The following is a 21,459-nucleotide window of genomic DNA, read 5'->3' on the forward strand; positions in this document are numbered from 1 at the left end:
AATTACATTCAGCTTTGAAGGCAACAACAAGGCTGACGTGGCCCCCAGTGAAAATGACTTTGACACTGCAGCCTCAGTTCCACACGGACTTCCACTCACCCTCTCCCACTTTGGCTCAAGTGCACCCCTCTTTGTCACTAGGGAAACTCATCACCCCGAGGGAAACAGTGGCTGCTGCATTTATTAAACATGGAGTAATGTGTTTTCTGTCCCATCCCACCCAAAGGGTTACTTGAAGTTTGACTTGGCTAATTAAATGTCAGTTTCCTCACCTGTAAAAATCTAGAAAATAATCCCTTTTCTGTCTGCTTCCTGGGCTGATAGTTGAGTGAGGACAGAGTGAGTTTGATGAGCCAGAAGCTTGGTACCCTGCAAGGTACTGAGTGAACAGCATGGATTTCTGGCCCCATCTGAAGGTTGTGTGTGTATCATCTCCCACCCAACCACAGTCCCAGGCATAGCTGTGGAACTGCCAGTGGCCTCTGTCCACAGTGCTGAAGTCACAGCCAAGCCCACTGGGAATCTTCAGTCCTTCTTTAGTTTTTGTTTTGTAGTATACTAATTTATTCATATATACGTCCACTTTACATTCTTACATTTTAATTTTTATCAGAAAATCGAATACTTCACAAGTTTTCATGCCATCCTTTATGCAGGGGCCATGTTAATCTTCTCTGTATCATTTCAGTTTTAATATATGAAGGATAAAAAAAACCTAAAACAAAACTGGAATTATCTTCTGGAGGGCGGATCCCTCATAGTACAGCCTTCCCCGGCTAGGTGAGTGTTCTAGGAACCTGTCTGCATAGGTACCAGCTGGCATTATTGTGAGAAGCTGCATTTGGCTTCAGTGAATTTTTTTGAGGACTCTTCCAACATATTTGCCCATTTCATGATGGGTGATTTATGAGTGCACCTGCCCACACCACACTAAGTGTTCAGCAGTTTTTGGCGAAAAAATGGCATGATCCCCATGCCCCACCCTCTCTAGTCACCCAATCTTGCCCTGAGCATCTTTTGTCGATGTGGAAGAGGTGAAACAAAAACATCAGAAGCACTAAAAGGCACCAAAATCGATGAGCTCAAAAACTGTTGTGAGCAGTGGGGAAAAGTCTCGATAGGTGTATTGCATCAAGTGGAGAGGACTCTGAAGGTGACTGAAGTTTAAACATGTAAAAATAAATACACAATTTTTAATAAATTCTGGGTTTTGGGGTCCTCCCTTGTGTGTGCTGCCAAAGTGAGCACTTCAGTCCCTCGTCCCACCTTTAAGTAATTAAGCATCAGGTACAGAGGTTTCCAAGCCCAGGGATTGCCCTGAAACTCTGCATTGCCAATTTTTAAAATTAATTTATTTCAAGTATTTTTGTTTTTAAAGTAAATATAACACTCCTTTCAAAATCATAACAGGTAGAAATGGACGAGATGTGATTTAGCAGCTTAGAAAGGAAAGAAATTGCGGTCCGCGGTTGGTACGGGTGAACAGTTGGAGGTGGCTACCAAAAAAATGGATGTAACATGAGGCTACATGGAACCAAGTTCAGAGTCTGAAGAAGGAGCAGGCTGGCTCATTTGTAATTGCACTGGCATCCCAGAAAGAAAATAAGCCAGGTGCTCTGTCCAGGTGGTATATGGGAGGGAGCACAGGGCTCTGCCCTGTCATGTACAGTCCTTTTCCACAACATTGGAGAGAAAGATGGGCCTTGAATCTGTGCCTGCATATTCCTACAGCTTCTCAGAGTCCTTTAGACAATGACCGAGGAGACAAACCACGCAGAAAACATCTCTAGAAATAAAAATAGAGGGAAAAATAGGAGAGAAAAAAAACCTAAGCCGGGTAATCCAAAAGCTAAATCAGACTCCGCAAACCCAAAACCAGGCAGGGAAATATGGTCTTAGTGCCTGGAACAGAATGAACCAGAAGAACCCATGAAGGCCTGAGGGGTATTCACCCTAGGGAGGAGCAAGCAGTCTTGAGGGATGCAGAAGCTGGTACCTGGCAGATGGGACTTATAAGGTCAATGTGACCTAAAACACAGAGCCAAGACCAAAGGTGGAGTAGAGGCTCAATAGGACCAAAAGACCACTGGATACCAGGGAAGGTAGTGAAGCTATATAAGCATATGACAGAAGCATTGAGCTGGGCCCTGGCTGGTGTAGCTCAGTGGACTGAGTACCAGCCTGCGAAATGAAAGGTCCCTGGTCTGATTCCCAGTCAGGGCACATGCCTGGGTTGCAGGTCAGGTCCCTACTTGGGGATGTGCAAGAGACAATTGATCGATGTATCTCTCACACATCAATGTTTCTCTCCCTCTTTCTCTCTCCCTTTCCCTCTAAAAATAAATAATTAAAAAATCTTTTTTAAAAAGCATTTAGTTAGAGGAGGGGGATGCCTTGACACCTATGATGCCAATAAATGGTTAAGGACCTTCTGGGGAGTGTTCAGCCCTGAGCCCTGCCGAGCTGTAGGGAGATCCATGATTGCATGAACTCACATGAACCCCAAAGCATCCGCACCATTGAATTAGGAACTTTACACCCGATCTTAGCCAAAAGGCCGAGAAGCGATGGAACTTTAATTTATTTAGTTCAACCTTTTAGACCATCTGTTGTGCCTGCAGCTCTGGGTCTTGACCTGAAAGAAAAGATCCAAGGTCTCAATACCCCTGATATCTCCTTCCCAGGTTGGCTCTGGGAAGCTTGCCTCTAGAACCTGATGTTGCACGCCCTCTGCTGGTCATTCCTAGCACTGCCCTCTCATCCCAAGGCGAGAAATGACTTCTTTCACCCGTATGGTACTAGTCAGTGTAGGTTCACAACAAGCAGAGAGATGCCAAGCGAATACCAGGGAGGTTAGATCATTGTTCAGTGTTCATTCAGAGTAAATGATAAGAATGGAATCTTCAGATAATTTAAATATCTGTAATCAAGATGAGGGCTGATCCATGTCTAGGAGGAGGGCTTAGGCTGAGGCGGGGTGTGGGGAACTATCTGGTTCAGGACTAAGACTAATAAGGACAGTATCTCAGCCTGAGGCCAAAGTTGGGACTCAGAGTGGGACTGAAGTCTGGGCTCAGGTGTCAGCATGAAGTATGTATCCAGGTGACATGTTAAGAGTCTGACCTCAAGAAGAAGTCAGTCTGCATCCAGGGTAATGGGGTCAATGTAGCATTCCTATACAGGTGGAGGCATTAGGCAATAAGCACCAGCCACTGGAGAAATCAAGCAGAGATGTTGCCAGGGCAGAAATATAAAGTATGGGGAACAAAATGAGGTAGTCACTAATTTCTAAGGGCCTCCTAACCGTAAAGATGGTAATGCTCAGGCTAGAGCCCCTTTTTCCCCAGAAGGTAGATCTCAGTATTCCAGTCACAGCTTCCTGTTAAAGCCTGTCCCCACCAACTCTAGTACTGTCACAAATGATACATACAACTTTGGGACAGGAAAGGTCAAAGGGCTAGTCCTGTCACTGCAGAGAGCTGGCAGCTGTGGGAGTAGCCTTCCTTTCCCCCAGGATTCTCTGTTTCTACTGGCAACAGTGCCTGGCAGCCTCCCACATCCAGATCTTAGTAACCGTGGGAGCGCCTGGCAACTGCTGCCATGGTGACAAGACAGGGAACTGAGAATGAGCTGGAGGGGGAACACTTCCTCTGGAGCCTTCAGAATATGTACAAGATTGCAGGCTCCCCCTCCCATAGGCAGTCTGGGACGGAACATGTGCTCCTGTCTAAACACCTCCTCACTGGTACCCACCCCCACCCATGCCCCCAGCTTCCGGTTCCTTCAGGGTGAGGAAATGAGGGACACCTAGGATTATGTCTCCATGGGGATGTCTCCACTGAAAGGGAGGGTGAGTGGGGTGTTTGCAATTGACATGATCATACATGCATGCAGACACCGGCAGATAAGATGTCAGTGCGACAATAGCCATGAAGCCACACTTATCCACTCTGTCATGTAGACACAGGCCTACACAGTCACTTAATTGCATGTGTACACTAACACAGAATCACACCCCTACAGCAAATAACACAGAATCAGGCACACCACCACACAAAAATAATTACACAGATAGACTCTTACAAATTACATTACAAACATAACAGCACAAATAACTCCCAATCAGAACCAAACATTTACAGATGCACTCACACACCGAGATTATCTGTGAACACTCAGAGTAACAGTTAACTTTGTAAGCATTAACTATGTGCCAAGCTCAGAACTAGGTGCATTACGAGTTACCTTAATTAACCCCCACAATAACCCTATGATGTACTGCTACTGTATATCCCCATTTTACGAAGGAAATGAGGCACAGATGCGGCCTCACAAGGTTGACAGTCTTGCCTCCAGAGCCCGCATTCTTCTAGCCTAAGCATCACCCTCATTCCTCACACGCACCTGACACCCAGGGTAATGGGACAGAGGGCAGCAATAGGGAGCCCAGCAGACAATGGAGTCTGTGCCACCAACACTTGAAGGCACAGCCCTGTACCCTCAAAGGTCTAAGCCTACACTTTAGCATTTGCGGGGACTAGGTTGAGGGCTGGTGACTAAACTTTCTGCCTCCATGTTGGCACAGGGAAGACTGGAGGAGGCAAAATACACAACTGAAATAGGAGGAAGCAGAGCCACCCACAAACCAGGCCCCCAGGAGTCTAGAGACAGGGGAGTAAGGGCCCCCAGATCTAAGGAGCCAGCACCAGTCCTAGGCCCCCTTATCCTACCTTGCCCATCTCTGTGTCACACTATTCCTTTCCCTTGTGACCCCACCTCCCCTCCCTCCCTCATTCTTCCTAACCCCACATCTCTTTCCCATCCTTTTGCTGCTCAGCCCATCTCCCATCCCTTCCATTCCTTGTTCCTGACTCCCCCTTCTCCTTACCTCTTACCCAATCTCTCCTTCCCTCCTCTCCTCATCCCATCTTCCCTCCCTCCTCTCCTCATCCCCCAAACCCAACCTCCTCTCCATCCCATTTCCTTTCCTTTCTACACACTTCACACCTGGGATGCCCAGAGTGAGTACTAGAAAGAAGACAGGTAGTGCTGTGCAGGCCTGACCTCAGGACCCCTAGGCCTCTCTCACACTCTGCTCTGCTCTGCTGGCTAGATACTGATTTTCTCCCATCCTCAGTTTCCAGCTCTATCCAGTTTGCATGACCTCATGGATGTCCCAAATATGCCTCTGAAAAAATGACCAAGAAAGAGAAGTGAGAACCCCTGCTCTAGCCCTTTCTTTCTCCTCAAACCCTCCAAGAATTCCTTCCCCCTCTTCACCCAGAGGGTTACTCCCTCCCCACCCCCCGATCCCTCTAGCACAGATGGGCCTGGGAGACAGTGACGTGGGCGCCAGGCACCAGGCACCGTGTCTGCTCAAGCGTCGGCTTCCGCTGGTGGCCGCCTCCGCAGCCCTGCCTGCTCTGAACAGCGGGGACACTAGGTTGAGATTTAATGGGGCGTGGGGGAGGGGTGAGACTGAGATAGGAGATTCTGAGGGTGTTAAGATTATGTGGAGCTGAGATGAAGGGTTAAAGAGGGGAGCTAGAATAGGAGAGGGCATGGGAGCAGAAAAGATTAAAAATAGGGTAAGCCAGAAGATCTTGGGGGAAAGACCGGAGATCACAGGGGACAAAGAAAATGAAAAAAGGAAGGGGGTGCGGGGAGGGGCGCTAAAATATAGGAACTCAAAGGGGAAGTAGGATGGAAGGTTATAGAGAGAACTTTAAGGGGGATGTGGGGCTTGTTGAGAAGGAGCTGCTAATGAGGGAGCTGGGATGTGGGGATTACACGGAATGAAAAGGGGACTCAGAAAGGGAATCACGGAAGTGTTAGAGCTGAGGAGAACTACCAGGTTACAAAGGAGGCCACAGAAGGGCACTTAAATTCTGCAGTCTACCGGGGCCCGTTTTGAAATTCAGTTAGGTCACATCAGGCCACCTCGGGGTCAAGGTAAGGTAAACCTAATCAGGTCAAGTCGAAGTCAGTTCACAGTTCGATGAAAAACGGGTTAAGAATGGGTGACCTTTTGACCCTAGTCCAGAGACTACACCTCCCAAAGTGCACTACTCTCTCTCTCTTACCCCCCTAAATGATGAGAGGAAACCGCCCAGAGTCATCGCCAACTGATGGGCGCAGTTTTCCTTTAAGGCTCCCTTTAATATTGCACGGGTTCCAGAAGGTTCTCTCCCGGGATTCCAGCGGTGGCCAGTACGTCCCACCTTCCCAAACCGGAGATTGGACTAATGTAGTTGTGTACCCCACCTCCCGGCTCGGGTCTGAGCCCCACAGACTAACCAATAAAATCAAAGGGCGCGTGGAGTTGCCGCCCTCTGTCTTTTTCACCAATGACATGACGAGTAAGCGAAGAGGTGTGGTTGACTGATTCCAGAATCCACCAATCATAGCCATACCAATCACTGCCAGGAATTTGTGCGCGTGTGGCCGGGTGACAGGGGTGGGGAATGGGCGGCTATCACTAAGGCACTTGTAGAAAGCTGTCCAATTACAACCGAGATTGAACTGAGTGACGGGAAGACGGAGCAATGGGCAGCGCGGAGGCGGAGCCGTGGGGGCGGGTTCCCGGGCCCGCTTTCTGCGGCCGGCGGGCAGGCGACTCCTGTCCAGAGTGGAGGCGGCGGAGCCGGAGCTGGGGGAGGGGGCAGCGGCTGTCTGACGGACCGCGGAGGCACCCGCCGCTCCTCACCGGTGAGGGAGCCGAGCTAGGATTTGGGGGTCCTGGGAGTGTGGGCGTCGCGAAGCCAGGGGTCCTGGTGTCAGGGGGGTTGGGGCACTGAGGGCCTATCGGCTCTTCTGCCGTAGGGGTGCGGGGTCTTGGACTCTGCAAGGCATTCGTTGTCCGCGACCCTCTTACAGGGGGCAGTCAGCATCTGAGCCGGGGGAGGGTTGGTCGAGCCGGGTCGGGTTGGGTTCCACCGGGCGGAGGCGGTTCTGAGACGGCCCAGGCAGCCAGCACCGGTGACATCACCGACCCCCCTCCTCCGCCCAGGCCCCCTCCTCTCTCCCCCCTTCCCCTCTTCCTCCCCTCCTCTCCTCGCCGCGCCTTTTGTCCCGGTGGGGCTCAGCTCTGCCCCGCCCCTCCCCTCCTATCTGTGAGGGAGGAGACTCCCCATCAGTGACTTCATTGAGTAGGTTCTTGGGGCTTAGGGTCGGGTCCTCCCCAAGAGAGAGGCGAGAGGAGCTCAGTGCCTCTCAGGCCCTCACAGACAGTCACACCTGTCATAGGTACACACGCTGCCACTCACGGCACAAGCTCGCACTGCCAGCCTTACTGTCACACTGTCATACAGCCATTCACAATCAGCCAGACATTGCTGCACCTGAGAGCAGGTGGCCTCTGGACCCTATCACTTCACTCTCCACACCTGGGGATCAGGTACAGCTCCTGCTGCACTGGACAGGCCTTGATGGGCAAGTGCCTCTGAGAACCCGGGAGGTGACTTCCAAAGCTGCAGCTTTCCAAGCAGGCTCCAGTGGAGCCATCAGAGGTGAGGAGCCGGGCTGGGCATGTTTAAGCGCACAGTGCTCTCCTGCCCATCCCCAGCAGCAACCCCACTACAGGCCCGAGGAGCTTTCCGGAGCTTCCCACACTTCTGGGGAGAAGACTTCTTAGCCAGCTTGATGTTTAAAATTCAGCTGGAGCCCTTAAAACTTCGAGCGTGGACGCTGAATGGGTTTGTGAAGTTTCGGTAAGTCCCTCCGGAGAATGGCACTCATACCATACCAAGTCAGTTTCTCCACATCACGTCCTGCACCATTGCCTACTTGCTTCCTCCATCTCATCCTCATCTCATCCCCATTACATACATCAGCCTCCTACCTCACCCCTACATTTGAATGAAGTGTACCCCTTATCATTCGTCTCCTGTGCCAAACCCTTCAGGCATCCACCCATTCTCCACAATCATCTCCAGTATTTTCACTCTCTACATCTCTCCTTCAACCATTGGCAACCCATCTCCTACCTCGGCCATTTCCATTTCTACCTCGCCCTTGTCCATCAGTACTTCGTTTTCTGTATCAGCAATCTCCCCTCCCTATACCAGTCCCCTTGCCATTTCTCCTCATTTTTTATTCCTGCCTCTGCATTAACATCCTCTCCATTCTTCTCCATCAAAGGCAGTGCCATGCCATGGGGCTCCTTTGTCATTCCAACACGTGGCTTTTGGGTAGGGGAGGGAGGGAGGAAAGAAGGAAGAAAAAGGCAATTCTTGAAAGAGATTGCCCTGTGTCTGTGGAGGCAAGTGTATTACAGGTCTAGAACAGCTAGCAGGTGGGTGCCCGGGAGGAAGCTGGCTGGATGAAGAGGTAATGCAGGGACAGCAAGCGGAGGGTGGGAGAATTGGCAAGTCTTTCATTTGCCCTCTGCCTAGAAGCTGCTGTAGTTTTCTAGGGGCACCTTTCAGTGTGCTAGGATTCCTTCCCAGTCTGAGGGGAAAGAAGGTGTGGGCTGAGGCAGAGATGGCAAACCACCCCCAGCTCCCTCCCAGACGGCTTTTACTGCTGCTTCCGAAAATGGCTGCCCTCCCCCAGATGCTCTTTCTTCTCTGCCTCCTCCATCCCCAGCCTCCCCCACCAGGCATGACATGCTGGTAGGGGTAGAAGGGGAGGACCTGCCTTTTTGAAGCCTTCTCTTCGTCAGAATGAGGTGACTCCCAGAGCCATGAGTCAACTCAGCCACCTGCTACAGGCCCTGTGGGGGCAGGAGGTAGGGCCATTGTCCCTACCTACCTGGAGCTTTGAGGCCTCCTTTTGCTAATTACAGCCTTCGTTCCTGCCAGGAAGCCCTGTACTCCTCACTGAAGTAGTCAAGAGGCAGAAAAGCAGGCCTTAGCTGTAGCCGTCAGCCCCAGGACATTGCTAGAAAGACTGGCTCTCTGGGCTTTGGCAGGGGTCGGCCAGTACTCAGAAGGGCTGGAGAATGGCTTCTGGCCATTCTCCCAAACAGCTCTAGATACAGAGAAGTCCCCTTCCTTTCATATACACCACAGAGACATGGGTGGTGGGAAAATAGCATGAAAGAATTAGAGCCTTATATTTCTTCCTCACATAACAAATGCCCCTGCATCCAGCTTAGAAGGGACTCAGAGGAGTGTGGGCCTGGCACTGGGCCAGATCCTAAACCACTGGGCAGGTGAGAGGGAGGGACTGGTAGAGAAGGTATTAAGGAAATGGTGGTTAGTGCCCAATTGTCTCCTAACAACTAAGGTTTCAAAAGGCCCTACCACTGGGATGTTTTTGTTCACTAATATTGGTGCTTAGTTGGCACAGATGTGTCTTCACACACAGTTTTGTGTGTAGACACTGGGAAATGAGTAAAGGGAGCTGTTGTCCTGGTTGAGGAAAGGACAGTGTCACCCCCTACTAAGTGAGGGAGTTAGAAATGGCAGTTTCCAGAGGCGGTGAGTCACCCTCTGACCTGAGTCACACGTGAGAATTAGCAAAGTCTGGGAGTTGGGGGCAGGGAGGCCTGGGGTCTCCAATCCCAGAGAGGACTCCAGGCACCCACTCCCTGGCTCAGCCTGGCTGGCCAGGGCAACTGGCTGAAGACCCAGGCCAGTCCCTAGTCGTAGGCTACTGCCCCAGCTGCCCTTAGCCTGGGCACCATGCCTGAGGCATGGCGTAGGAGACCACGATACTCAGGTGACCTCACCCAGTACATTGATCTTCGCCAGCTTCTGTGTGTGGGTCTGTCAGTCCATGGTGCTACCTCACTCTGCAGGGCCTTTTGGGGATCCTCAGTCTGGCTCAAGGACGTGGGTCTTAGCCTAGCTCCAAGAAGTGAGCCACAGCCCCCAGCTTCCCACTGGGAAAACCCAGGAACTGAGGAAAGAATCACCAAATCCTACAATGTCAGCACTGGAAGAGATCATCTAGTCTAAACCTTTCAGTTTACTGATGGGGAGACAGAGGCCCACAGAAAAGGCCTGACCTGCTGAAAGTTACACAGTGACTTTTAGGGATTGCAGGATCGTCAGCAGCAGGGCTGGGGCAGAAGGGAATAGAAGCATCAAGGATTGGCCCTGGATTTCTTTCAGAAACAAGGAGACCAGTGCTGGCCCAGTGGCTGTGATGGGAAAGGATTATTACAAAATTCTTGGGATCCCATCGGGAGCCAACGAAGATGAAATCAAGAAAGCCTATCGGAAGATGGCCTTGAAGTACCACCCAGACAAGAACAAAGAACCCAACGCTGAGGAGAAGTTTAAGGAAATTGCAGAGGCCTATGATGTGCTAAGTGACCCTAAGAAACGAGGCCTGTATGACCAGTATGGGGAGGAAGGTAAGGGAGCAGTGCTCCAATCTGACATTGGGCCCCTGTCCTTGTCTGGGTCCTGGATGACTCAGTTCTCATAGCAGAAAACTGGAGACTGAGGAAGGGGTGAAGGAGGAACTTGTTCCTCACACTAACACCCAGAGGAGAGGAGAGAGCACCTACTACCCTGCCGTCTTACCATAGTTCTCCCCACCTCTCTGTGCCCCTCTCTGCCCCTCTCCCCGCTTAAGTTCAGGCCCTGGAGAGGTCTGAACTTGGAATCAGAGGCCTTCCCCCTCCTGTTTTTCCCTCCCAACCTTATTAGTCCTGCCTGAAGTCCCTGCTGCTTCATTGGCTGTTGGGGAGGTTAGAGAAAGGGAGTATATGGTTTTGGGGAGGACAGCATTTACATTCATCAGCATAAAAGTTTGACCCTTAAGCAGCCTGGGAATTAACCACTGAAGCACTGAGTTAAAGAGATGGTCATTCCCTTCTCTGCTCCCTCCCTGCCCACTTCTGGCCACCAGAACAGAGGGGAGCTTTGCTCCCTAAGGAAGTGGCAGGGATCCACCCGTGGCAGGGAAACTTCTGCTGGCATCTTGCCCTGTCCCTGGGGTAGCTGGTGGCCACACACAGGGTGGCAGGAAAGGCCCAAATAAAGCCTCTGAGAGGGCGGCCCCTCCCAGCACATCCCACTGGCATGATGTAGCTGCTAATTCTAGGCCTGCCCCTCAAGGCTGCCTGCCACCCGCCAGCCACAGGCACCTGTCAGGCTATATTAAGAGACATAGTCACAGCTGAGGACTCTCCCTCCCGGGAGGAACTGTCCTTCCTCCCTGACAGCAGCTACCTTTCTTTTACATTCTCCTCCATACTTTTGCCACTGTCGCCTCAAATTACATAGGCCAACCATATGCACTGTACCCGATACAGGGTAGGCACTCAAAAGAATGTTCTTTTCCTCTGCTCTTCCTTGCTGTGTTCTGTGCCGTTACCCTCTAAGCACCCCAGTCCTCCCAGCCCCTCTTCTCATTCTCCATGCCACTACTTTCTTCCATTTTTTCTGGCTCACCTACTAAACTTGCCAACTTCCAGAATCACCAGACGTCTTCTGGAATCCCCAGTATTCTCTCGGCTAAGATTCTTTTTCCTCTGGGATGGAGGAATGGGAGTAGAGGCAGAGAAAGGGGGAAAGCCGTGCAGACACCATGCCACCATGTGACCTCTCCAAGAACTGCACCCTTTTTCCACTCAGCCTTACTTTTGTTCAGGAAAAAGGGGGGAGCTGAGAGAGAGCTACCTGGAAACTTCACCCCTCCTGCATGACCAAGCCTAGTGAAGGGCAAAGCTCAGCCCCTAGGCCCAGACACTGGGTTCTAATGCAGATCTATATCCCAGAAGGGCCCTGAGGATGCAGCACAACCTTAAAGAGACATCCAGAGCCTGGGGAGGGAAAGCAGGCTTGGAAATGTGGGTTATATTTCTGTCTGCCCTGCCTCCTCCCCAACACCCAGACAGAACAGTTGTGGGCACAGACTCAGTGCTCAGCCCTGGCTGAGGACAAGTCGTTCCTGGCTTGAAAGGGGGTGGTAGCGGCACAGCAGGAATCCCTGCAGAGAAATTACCCCTTCCTTTTGTCACCAGCCCAACCTCCCTCTCTCACTGAGCTCTGCCAAGCTTCTCTAACTCACCTGGTAATCAGACATCAACAAAAGGAAAGAACAGACCCTGAGTCTTAAGGAAGGGGTAAAAAGGCAGCTGCCAGGAGTCTCTGAATAGCCTGCCACTTGGCCTCTCTAATGAAATCCAAATCTGCCCTTGTGGTCCCAGAAATGAGAGGCTAATGTAGACTCAGGCTTCCACAGCCAGTTGAAATTCAAGATAAAAGAAAGGACTCAAAAAGAAGAGTCCCTTCCTCTAGCTTGGGCCCCACCCTATATATTCTAGATCAATTCTCACTCCTTCCTATGCCCACTCTTTTGCCCACTACCACCACTACCATCTCCCCGGAAGCCTTCCACTAGGAACCTGAGTCCCTTAAAGAGGACCTAACTTCAGAGAGAGCAGCTGGGGTCACCACCCACAATGTGCCAGCTCATTCATGCATTTTAGCTGCTCTGGCATTAAGTATGAGATACAGGGCTTGGTGTTATATAATTCCAGGGAGCTTCATTTCCCTTGTAGTCTGTGTCTATCCAATGTGTGAATGGTGCCCCCTGGAGTTGTGCAACTTTGTGAGCCCTGAATGTGGGAACAAAGCATTTGAGAACTTTTCCTAGAGAAGTAGCCCCTCATCTCCAAGCTAATGAGCTTTCTTGCTTTGGGGGCCCTCATTTCCCATTTGGTCTGAAGTCAAGGAAAGAAGAAACTATGCTAGAAGCAGAGTGAGAGTGGGCCTCCTCCTGGATTATATCCTCACTTTATTTGGGACAGGTAACTTAATATCCCGCTGTGGGGTCAAATCTTGTCCAGTTGCCTCTTGCCCTGTGTGTCTTTGAAAATAAGCAAAAACTTTGGAGCCAGATGTTACTTGTAATGTGACCCCAGGCCAACCATTCAAGGCTCTGTGAGATATATCTGGGCCATTGGTACCTGAGAGAGATTACAGGTCTGGAAGTCACATCCTCTAAGGCTTCTAGTCTTATCTTTTCCACCTATTAGATAACTCAGCCTCTTTACCTCAACTTATGCTTTATTAAACATATAATTAAAAGCAAAAATTAATCTCACCAGAGACTTTTCTTACTCTATTAAAGCAGCGCTCTCTTTAAGAGTTAAAGAGCCCTGGCTGGTGTGGCTCAGTGGATTGGGCGCAGGCCTGTGAAGCAAAGGATTGCGGTTCGATTCCCGGTCGGGGCACATGCCTGGGTTGCAGGCCAGTTCCCAGTGGGGGACGCATGAGGGGCAGCCACACATTGATGTTTCTCTCCCTCTCTCCTTCCCTTCCCCTCTTTCTGAAAATAAATAAATAAATTTTTTTTTTTAAAAAAGAGTTAAAGATTTCTTCTCTTTATAGGCCCATGAGTCGGGAGGTAGAGGGCAGGGAGAGGAGACTGGGGTGGGGCCTGGGCCAGCCACATCATCCCTAACTTCTCCTCCCTCCAGGCCTGAAGACCGGCGGTGGTTCGTCAGGTGGCTCCAGTGGCTCCTTTCACTATACCTTCCATGGAGACCCCCATGCCACCTTTGCCTCCTTCTTTGGTGGCTCCAACCCCTTCGATATCTTCTTTGCCAGCACTCGCTCTACTCGACCCTTCAGTGGTTTTGATCCAGATGACATGGATGTGGATGATGATGAGGACCCATTTGGTGCCTTCGGCCGCTTTGGCTTCAATGGGCTGAGTAGGGGTCCAAGGCGAGCTCCGGAACCTCTGTACCCTCGACGCAAGGTGCAGGACCCACCGGTGGTGCATGAGCTGCGGGTGTCCCTGGAGGAGATCTACCATGGCTCCACCAAGCGTATGAAGATCACGAGGCGGCGCCTCAACCCTGATGGGCGAACTGTGCGCACTGAGGACAAGATCTTGCACATTGTCATCAAGCGTGGCTGGAAGGAAGGCACCAAGATCACTTTCCCCAAAGAGGGTGATGCCACACCTGACAACATCCCTGCAGACATAGTTTTTGTGCTCAAAGACAAGCCCCATGCACACTTCCGCCGAGATGGTACCAACGTGCTCTACAGTGCTCTGATTAGCCTCAAGGAGGTACGACCTTGGTCAGGTTGCATGTTTGATGAGGGGGGAAGATAGGGACATTCTTTCCCCACTTTAATTTTTTTGCTCTTCCCAGTAACTCTCACCTTTCATTACTCTCTGCCTCATTTTCCCCAGGCGCTGTGTGGCTGTACCGTGAACATTCCCACCATTGATGGCCGAGTGATCCCTTTGCCCTGCAATGATGTCATCAAGCCAGGCACCGTGAAGAGACTCCGTGGGGAGGGCCTTCCTTTCCCCAAGGTGCCCACCCAGCGGGGAGATCTCATTGTTGAATTCAAAGTTCGCTTCCCAGACAGATTAACACCACAGACCCGACAGATCCTTAAGCAGCACCTCCCCTGTTCCTAGGCTCTGCCCCAGCCAACCCAGAGTCTACCACAGCAATACCCCCACACTCACCCTACTCAATGTGCACCCAACTTGATGTTCACTGGACACTGGCAACTTTTTCTAAAATGCAAAAAAAAAAAAAAAGAAATCCCACTGGTTTTCAGGAAAATGTTCCTGTCCCTGACCCCTTTTAGAGCTGGGCTGCCTTGGGGAAGTGGGAGGGAGGTGGGGAGAACTAGCCCAGGCCAGGGGTCAATTTTCTTATCACTAGCTTTGAATGCAGTTCCCACTCCAGTGGCTGGAGAGTGACCTGAGTGCTACTTGAAGGTGTAGAGATTCCTTGTCCGTGCCTGTACATAGCATGCCCTCTTTCCCTTCTCAGCTTTGCTAATACCTCTTCTCTCCCTTCCCTTCAGCCTCCTCCTAGCGGGGAGGAAGGGGATAGAAGGACACTGCTTTCCCACCCCAACCCCACCCCCAGGTCCACAGTGTCCTAGGTTATCACACACACATTCACACCCACAAAGCACTCACCTAGAGCTGTCTGTGCCTCTCCAGGGTTGAGATAAAAAGGGAAGGTCCATGACCCATGAACCAGGCCTTTGAGCACAAGACACTTTTCACTTTGGGCAGGGAGGCGAACAGGGCTCTCAGCTCCCTGACATCTCCCCTGCCCAGACCCCCCAGAGCTGGAAGCTCTCTCCTCCCTGTTGCTCTCAGAAGTGTGTAAGGATGGAGGGAGGGGAAGGGGGCCTGCTGTATTAAAGCTAAAAGATGGGGGGGCAGGCTTTGTCTCCCAGTCCTCATCAGGAAGGGAAAGGGCTTTGGGGTCAGGTGGCAGCTATTCCCCAGCAAGAGATTCAGGGTCACAGGTTTCTCCCCACATCTCTGAACTCAGGGCCTAGCCACCCCCAAACTTCCAAATCCCATTTTTGTGATATGTGAAGCTACTTATTTCTTACCCTTCATGGAGGCTGTGTGGGAAATTTCCAGCCCTTTGATGCCTGTGTGACTCCACCCCATTCCCAGAGTTGTAAAAAGAAATCCGATAGTGCAGGAACTAGGGGAGGACTGCTTCAGCGAGGTCCTAGGGTGGGGTCTTTAGGTTTTCTCACTTTGACAAGCCCCTGAATGTTTTTATAGTAGTTTTTTTGTATTTTTTTGTAATGACAGTATTATGAAAAAATAAAATATTTTAAAAATATGGCATATGAGCAGGGGCAATGAAGCTGGGTTGGAGGTGGGTGTGCAGTGCCATAGTCGACCTTCCTCCAGGGCCCTGGTCACCTTTGAGAAGCTCAAGCAGGATCTCAATATAAGGTGAAGCTTGATTCCTTCTTTCCTCTAAGTCCAGACTTCTAGGACTTCCAAAACATATACCCTAAAGAGCAAAGACAGAAGATAACACTAACCTATTAGAAGAAACAAAGCTGTTTGGAAAGAATAAACATCCATGGTTATAAGAAACAAAGACTATCCTCTTTGAAGGATGTGCTATCATGAGAATGAATGGATTTTCTCTACATGGACTAGCATTTTCCTTTGAGAGAAATTTCCCTCCTAGGAGGGGTGGAGGAGGACTTCCTGGATAACTAGAAGAGACGCAGCCCCAAAGACAGAGTCTGGGACAGTGGAGAGCTGGAGGTACCTGGGATCTTTGGTCTGCACTGGTGGGGCTTGGCTGGGAGCACAGGCTCCCTGGGAGGCATGAACAATTGTTGCTGATCCTTAAATCTCATCATTTTCCAGGAATGTGTGTTCTGGTCTCTGAGCTGCCTGGCCTGCTGATGCAGCTCTGGTCCTTAGGACCTGCATGCTGTGCTGACGACATGATGCACTTGTCACTTTTCTTGGATCTTGGTAGGGAGGAGTCCTGTAGTTGAAAGGATGCCTATCCGTGGGCTCTGCCTGGACCTAGACTTCCTCCTGGTGTTGATTCTCCTCTGTGCCTAAGTCCTGATTCTTTTCTTTCTTTAAAATATTTTATTTTTAGAGAAGGGAAGGGAGGGAGAGAGGGAGAGAAACATTGATCCGGGGTTCTGGCCCACCACCCATGCATGTGCCAACTGGGAATTGGTCTGCAGGGGTGACACCCAAGCCTCTGAGCTGCACCAGTCAGGGAATGAGCCCTGATTCTGCTCCAGAATCCTGCCCATGATGGCCATGTCCTCCTGAGCTTCAGTATCCCCAATGCCATGAAGACAGCTCTGCGTTCACCTGGTCCTGGGCTCCACACAGAGACACACTGACTAGGCTTTTAACATGAAACTTCCTGCCCTTGTCTTTTTTCCTGGGACAATACCCTCAAAAAAAGCTCCTCACACCTTTATCCAAGGCACTTTTGGAAAAGAAAGGGAAGAAAGAGGGGAGAGGGGAAGGGAGAGGGAGGCGGAGGGACTAGCAACTTGGGTGGCTTCTCGTGGACACTCGCAGGCTCTGCAGTGGGTTGGGAGCACAGGGACCCCGCCAACTGAGGAGGGGCGTCCCGCGGCGGCAAGGGCTCTGGGGTGTCTGGGAAAGTCCCGCTGGAATCTTGGCTGAGTTTAACTGCCCACCTCTGTTCTCAAGGAAGTCAAGAAGGTTGACTGGGTCCTAGGGTGAAGCCTCCTGAGGTGGCCGCTAGGAAGCCTGCCCCACAATAGAACCCCGCTCATTTCTCATTGCTTCACCCATAAGTTACTGAGCCTCTGACCAGATACTAAGCGACAGATGCTGGAGTTGTAAACTGGGTAGACAAGCCCTCAGATAATTAACATACAGATCAATCTAGTGTGGAAAGTGCTGGTGGGGGAGAGGAGGATAAGGGCACCCATCCTTGCTTGGGGAGGTCAAGGGACGCCACCTCGAGAGACACCTTTCACTGTGGCAGGAAGGAAGGAGGTTATATGCAATGGTTTTTGACGATGGAAAGTTCCCATGTGATGGCTTCTGACCCTCTGAAAAAAGGAGGTCTGGCACATCAGCTAGGGGGTGTGCCAGACCTTGACTTGACTTTTTAGTAGAAAGCGAGAGTTTTTAAGAAATGAAGTAAGTTTCACAGGCAGGGAGCTTTGCCTGTTTTGATCACCAATGTATCCCAAGTATTTAGAACAACAGTACCTAGCACATAGCAGACACTTAATAGAATTCATCAATAAATGCTTTTCAGGTGACCATTAGTTGTAGACCATAAGTTTATGGTCTCATATGTGTCCCAGCTTACTCATATGTGTGATTTTATCCAATAGGGCTGAGCCACTTCCTACAGGGCAGGTCTGGCGGAGGCAGAGAGTTGGGATTTTGCCAGGTAGAAATGATGAAAGGAGAATGAATTGAGAAGCATTTGGGATAGTGACCATAACGTGTATCATGGAGAGGGAGGGCACGAAGGCAAGAGGTTGCTCACCGACTGGAAAGAAGAGGAAGGATCAGTGGAATGGATATCCTCACAAGGTAGAAGAATTGTCATCTTTAGGACAAATCTGAGGGTTGAAGTCAGAGGGTGGGATGTCAGACTGTTATTTCAGAAGGCAAGGCAGCTCCTGATGATGAGACTTCAGATCTGACCATAGCTGGATTGGAGCACAGGAAAAGGACTCTGAGATGAAAAGATATAGGAATTGAGAGCCTAGGTCATGGAATGGTCTATCCACACAGATTTCTGGGTGTCCCATAGATTCCTTCTTTCCAAGATTCCTGCCCTAGGCCCCATCCAGACTCTTCCCCAACCTTCTGAGGGACTGCATTCATACTTCAGGTGAAGCCTCAAATTATAAAAGAGTAATGACACAGCTCTGGGTCAGAAGGCAGAACAGGAAGTTAGAGAAGGTTGTAGTGAACACCATTCTGTTTTACTTTGTTTTGATACCAAAGCATACACCTTTTTAGAAACAGTGTGTCTGTGTCCCCCAAAGAAACTACCACACTCCCACTTCTTCAGTCTCAGTCCACGTGCAGGTGGAGTGGTCTTCCCTCCACACTCTTATTCCAAGGGTGTATATGAGACTCAGGCCTGTCAGAAGAGGTAGTCTATCCCCCTGTGAACAGTACAATGAGTATTTCAGGGATGGATACATGACCAATTGGAACCCATAAATCACAATGTTGTCAGCGTGAAATCACTTTTTTTTAAACATTGTTTTTTAAAATATTTTGTTTATTTATCTTTAGAGGGGAAGGGAAGGAGAGAGGAAGAGAAACATCAATGTATGCTTGCTTCTCGTGAGTCCCCTGCTGGGAACTGGCCTGCAACCCAGGCATGTGCCCTGACTGGGAATCGAACTGCGATCATCTGGTTCGCAGGCCCGTGTTCAATCCACTGAGCTACACCAGCCAAGGCTTGTTATATCACATTTTTAACATCACTTTTCCTGGCTACCACATAAAACCTGAGAAAAATCAGCACAGAATACAGAGGCCAAGTAGTGGAAACTGAACCTCGATGACACTGAATTGAGTCCCTGCATCAGTGCTACTATCTGGAGCCAGCTTTGCCCCGGACTGTTTAGTTATCAGTCAATACTTCCCATTTAATTTAAACCTGTTGGATTTTATTTGCTGTCATTTATATCCAAATGATTCCTCACAGTACAAGGGGGGTTGTCAATCCTTTGCTCTGCCTTTGGAAGGAATATACATTCTCTGAGCTCAGTTTCCCCTTATGTGAACAGGGATAACAATACCTATTCAAAGAGTTGTAAAGATTAAATGGAATAATAATTGTCAGAGTATAAATTTGTTCCATAACATTGAAAAGCAAGAAACACCACACTACTTAATTTTTCTAAATTAAATTAAATCTAGCTCAAAACTCCCATTTACTAGGGTTTGAAGACATCTAATATTAATCATGATTGGGTGGTCTTTTTCCCTCTTTAGTGTGGTATTCACTGGCCAAAAACAAAAAAAGAAGAGGAAAAGAAAACCACTTAGGAAAGAAGCTCACGGTGAGTCCGTCATAGTTGCCCCAAGGATGTGCATCATCTAAACCCATCTGGTCCGTTCAAGGACAGGTGGCTATACAGTATCTCTGCCCAGTATGCACACCAGCACCTTTTGCTGCAGTTCCCAAGACTATGTGCTAGATGGTTAGTGGTCTAACCATTGAATCAGCTCTCTCCCCATCAGAAGTCCTGATGCCTCCTAGTGAACTTTTGTACAGCCTCTGTCACTCAGGGGGCCCAAGTCCCGGGACCCACTGCTATCTTTGGACAACTCCTCTTCCCTCAACCCAGCACATCCTCCACCTTCTGCTTCTCAAGAACACCCAGCTAAACTAAGTTCCCCTTCCACACAAGAGCCTGGGTAAGGTTGTAGATCAGGTATCTTGCAACTTTGGTTTGGGACTAGAAAATACAAAATCTATTAATAATTCCATGAGAAAAGAAACCTAGAATTCCTGGAAGGAGAACAAAGTTGCCTTTTTATCCCACTGGCAAGGAATAGGAGACAGCAATTAATAACTTGGTAAATTATTCTGCCATAAGTATAAATTAACTAGTGCAGAATAAGTATTCAGTATTGCCTTCTCTAAGGACTCGACTTATCTTCTTCATGCAGAGGTAGCAAACCCAAATATCAGTAATACAAATGAGTAAAATTGGACAAATAGAAGAAAACAAAATCAAAGACACAATGCTAAACAGTAAGTAACCCTTACCCTTGGCATTAACAATGAAAATATGGTAAGAGCCACGGTGAATTGGAGAGCACGTGTCCACTTCAAAGGGAGCAACTGCTACTTAACTCTAAGTCAGGTGTGCCCACAGGCCGCATGCAGCCCAGGATGTCTGTGAATGTGGCCCAGCACAAAATCATAAATTTACTCAAAACATTATGAGATTTTTTGTGTGATTACATGTCACAATGTATTTAATGTGTGGCCCAAGACAACCCTTCTTCTAGTGTGGCAAAGAGATGCAAATGATCTTTACTTGGTAGGAAGGGGACTCCAATGTTGCCAGATTTTAAGCTTAAAATGTTTTTTTTTAATGTTTAGTATTTACAATTTTTTAATTTAATTATTTTTCAAGTATAGTTTTCTGTCTTTTACTCCCAACCCAGCCCACCCCCTGAAATGTTGATTGTTATGTACAACCTATTAAGCTTATAGTGTTGGCTACTAATTAAATTTTTTAATTAAAAATAAAAACTACTGGCCACATTGTCCAGGCTAAATTTTACATATCAGTTAAGCCTTCTTATGGTTTCAGCTGCTACATATATGCTGCTAGCTGGCAAATTTACATCTTCCCCATAGATCACTCTCTCAAGCTTCAAATCTATGTATTTAATTGCCTCCTGCCTAGCTTTGCTTTGTCATAGGGACCTCAAATTCAAATGTCTAAAATGTGAATTTTTAGACATTTGGAACCCGTCAGCCCTGGCTGGTATGGCTCAGTGGATTGAGTGCTGGCCTGCAAACCAAAGGGTCACCAGTTTGATTCCCAGTCAGTACACATGCCTAGATTACAGGCCAGGTCCCCAGTAGGGGGCATGTGAGAGGCAACTACACAGGGATGTTTCTCTCCCTCTCTTTCTCCCTCCCTTCCCCTCTGACTATAAATAAATAAACAAAATCTTAAAAAAAGAAAAAATACATAAAATTAAATAAAATGTAACCCATCAATTTGGCACAAACCCTATAACGGTATCCAGGTCTGTGTTCCCTGTCGCAGTAAAATGGCCCTAACATACACATTCAGTTTCCTCCCAGAATCCCTGGAGTCATTCTCATCTCCCACTCCCTCCACCCCATCCCATTGGTTACAAAGTCTAATCAGTTTCATCTATGGAATTCTACTTGAACCCATTATTCTCTATTCCCACCATCACTGGCATCTTCAGGCCTCATCTTTTATTTTACCTAAATTAAAGCAAGAATTGCCTAACTACTCTCTTGCCTTCAATCTCTAATCTCTTTACTCTCACTATAGCCAGAGTGTTCTCTACAAGATACAAACTTTATTTTGTCACTTCCCTGCTCAAAACTTTTCAATGATTTACCATTACCTTCAAAATAAATTTTAACTTCTTAGACTGGTATTCAGGGCCCTTTGTGATTTTGTCTTTCCAGGTCTATCTCCTATTGCTTCCTCAATCCCCACTGCATTGAAATACCTTCATTTTTCCTAATGGGACATATTTTCTCTGCCC

General features: G+C 49.0%; 1 protein-coding gene, 1 long non-coding RNA gene and 2 other non-coding genes across 8 annotated transcripts; 2 read left to right on the forward strand and 2 right to left on the reverse strand.

The window, feature by feature from the left end:
* Positions 1–610: 610 nt before the first annotated feature.
* LOC118979915 (U6 spliceosomal RNA) lies at positions 611–717 on the reverse strand. Its single transcript, XR_005065010.1, has one exon. It is a non-coding gene; the product is annotated as a U6 spliceosomal RNA (small nuclear RNA).
* Positions 718–1,590: 873 nt separating this feature from the next.
* Positions 1,591–1,786, forward strand: LOC118979918 (small nucleolar RNA SNORA73 family). Its single transcript, XR_005065012.1, has one exon. It is a non-coding gene; the product is annotated as a small nucleolar RNA SNORA73 family (small nucleolar RNA).
* A 785-nt stretch (positions 1,787–2,571) lies between these two features.
* On the reverse strand, positions 2,572–6,227 carry LOC118979673 (uncharacterized). 2 transcript variants are annotated; one of them, XR_005064968.1, is made up of 5 exons: positions 6,084–6,227; positions 5,065–5,188; positions 3,124–3,212; positions 2,800–2,920; positions 2,572–2,635 (listed from the first exon to the last, which is right to left on the reverse strand). It is a non-coding gene; the product is annotated as an uncharacterized LOC118979673 (long non-coding RNA). The 2 variants fall into 2 exon arrangements; XR_005064969.1 differs by lacking the exons at positions 5,065–5,188; positions 6,084–6,227 and adding an exon at positions 3,305–3,910.
* Positions 6,228–6,584: 357 nt separating this feature from the next.
* Positions 6,585–14,385, forward strand: DNAJB5 (DnaJ heat shock protein family (Hsp40) member B5). 4 transcript variants are annotated; one of them, XM_037035939.1, is made up of 5 exons: positions 6,585–6,708; positions 7,565–7,709; positions 10,059–10,303; positions 13,382–13,983; positions 14,110–14,385. In XM_037035939.1, the coding sequence occupies exons 2-5, from the start codon at positions 7,642–7,644 to the stop codon at positions 14,341–14,343; spliced, it is 1,149 nt and encodes a 382-aa protein (XP_036891834.1). In that variant the 5' UTR covers positions 6,585–6,708; positions 7,565–7,641; the 3' UTR covers positions 14,344–14,385. The 4 variants fall into 4 exon arrangements, with proteins under 4 accessions (XP_036891834.1, XP_036891835.1, XP_036891836.1 ...); XM_037035940.1 differs by having other exon boundaries at positions 7,568–7,709; XM_037035941.1 differs by lacking the exon at positions 7,565–7,709.
* The last annotated feature ends 7,074 nt before the right edge of the window (positions 14,386–21,459 follow it).

The sequence above is a fragment of the Sturnira hondurensis genome, unplaced genomic scaffold (genome assembly GCF_014824575.4).
Source record: "Sturnira hondurensis isolate 20B ecotype Veracruz unplaced genomic scaffold, ASM1482457v3 Scaffold0022566, whole genome shotgun sequence".
Taxonomy (NCBI): Eukaryota; Metazoa; Chordata; class Mammalia; order Chiroptera; family Phyllostomidae; genus Sturnira; species Sturnira hondurensis.

Coding starts and splice junctions, on each gene's coding strand:
- DNAJB5 (XM_037035938.1), top strand. CDS start 7,528: ATGTTTAAGCGCACAGTGCTCTCCTGCCCATCCCCAGCAGCAACCCCA. Junction 10,304..13,381: donor TGACCAGTATGGGGAGGAAG/GTAAGGGAGCAG, acceptor TCCTCCCTCCAG/GCCTGAAGACCGGCGGTGGT. Junction 13,984..14,109: donor CTCTGATTAGCCTCAAGGAG/GTACGACCTTGG, acceptor CATTTTCCCCAG/GCGCTGTGTGGCTGTACCGT.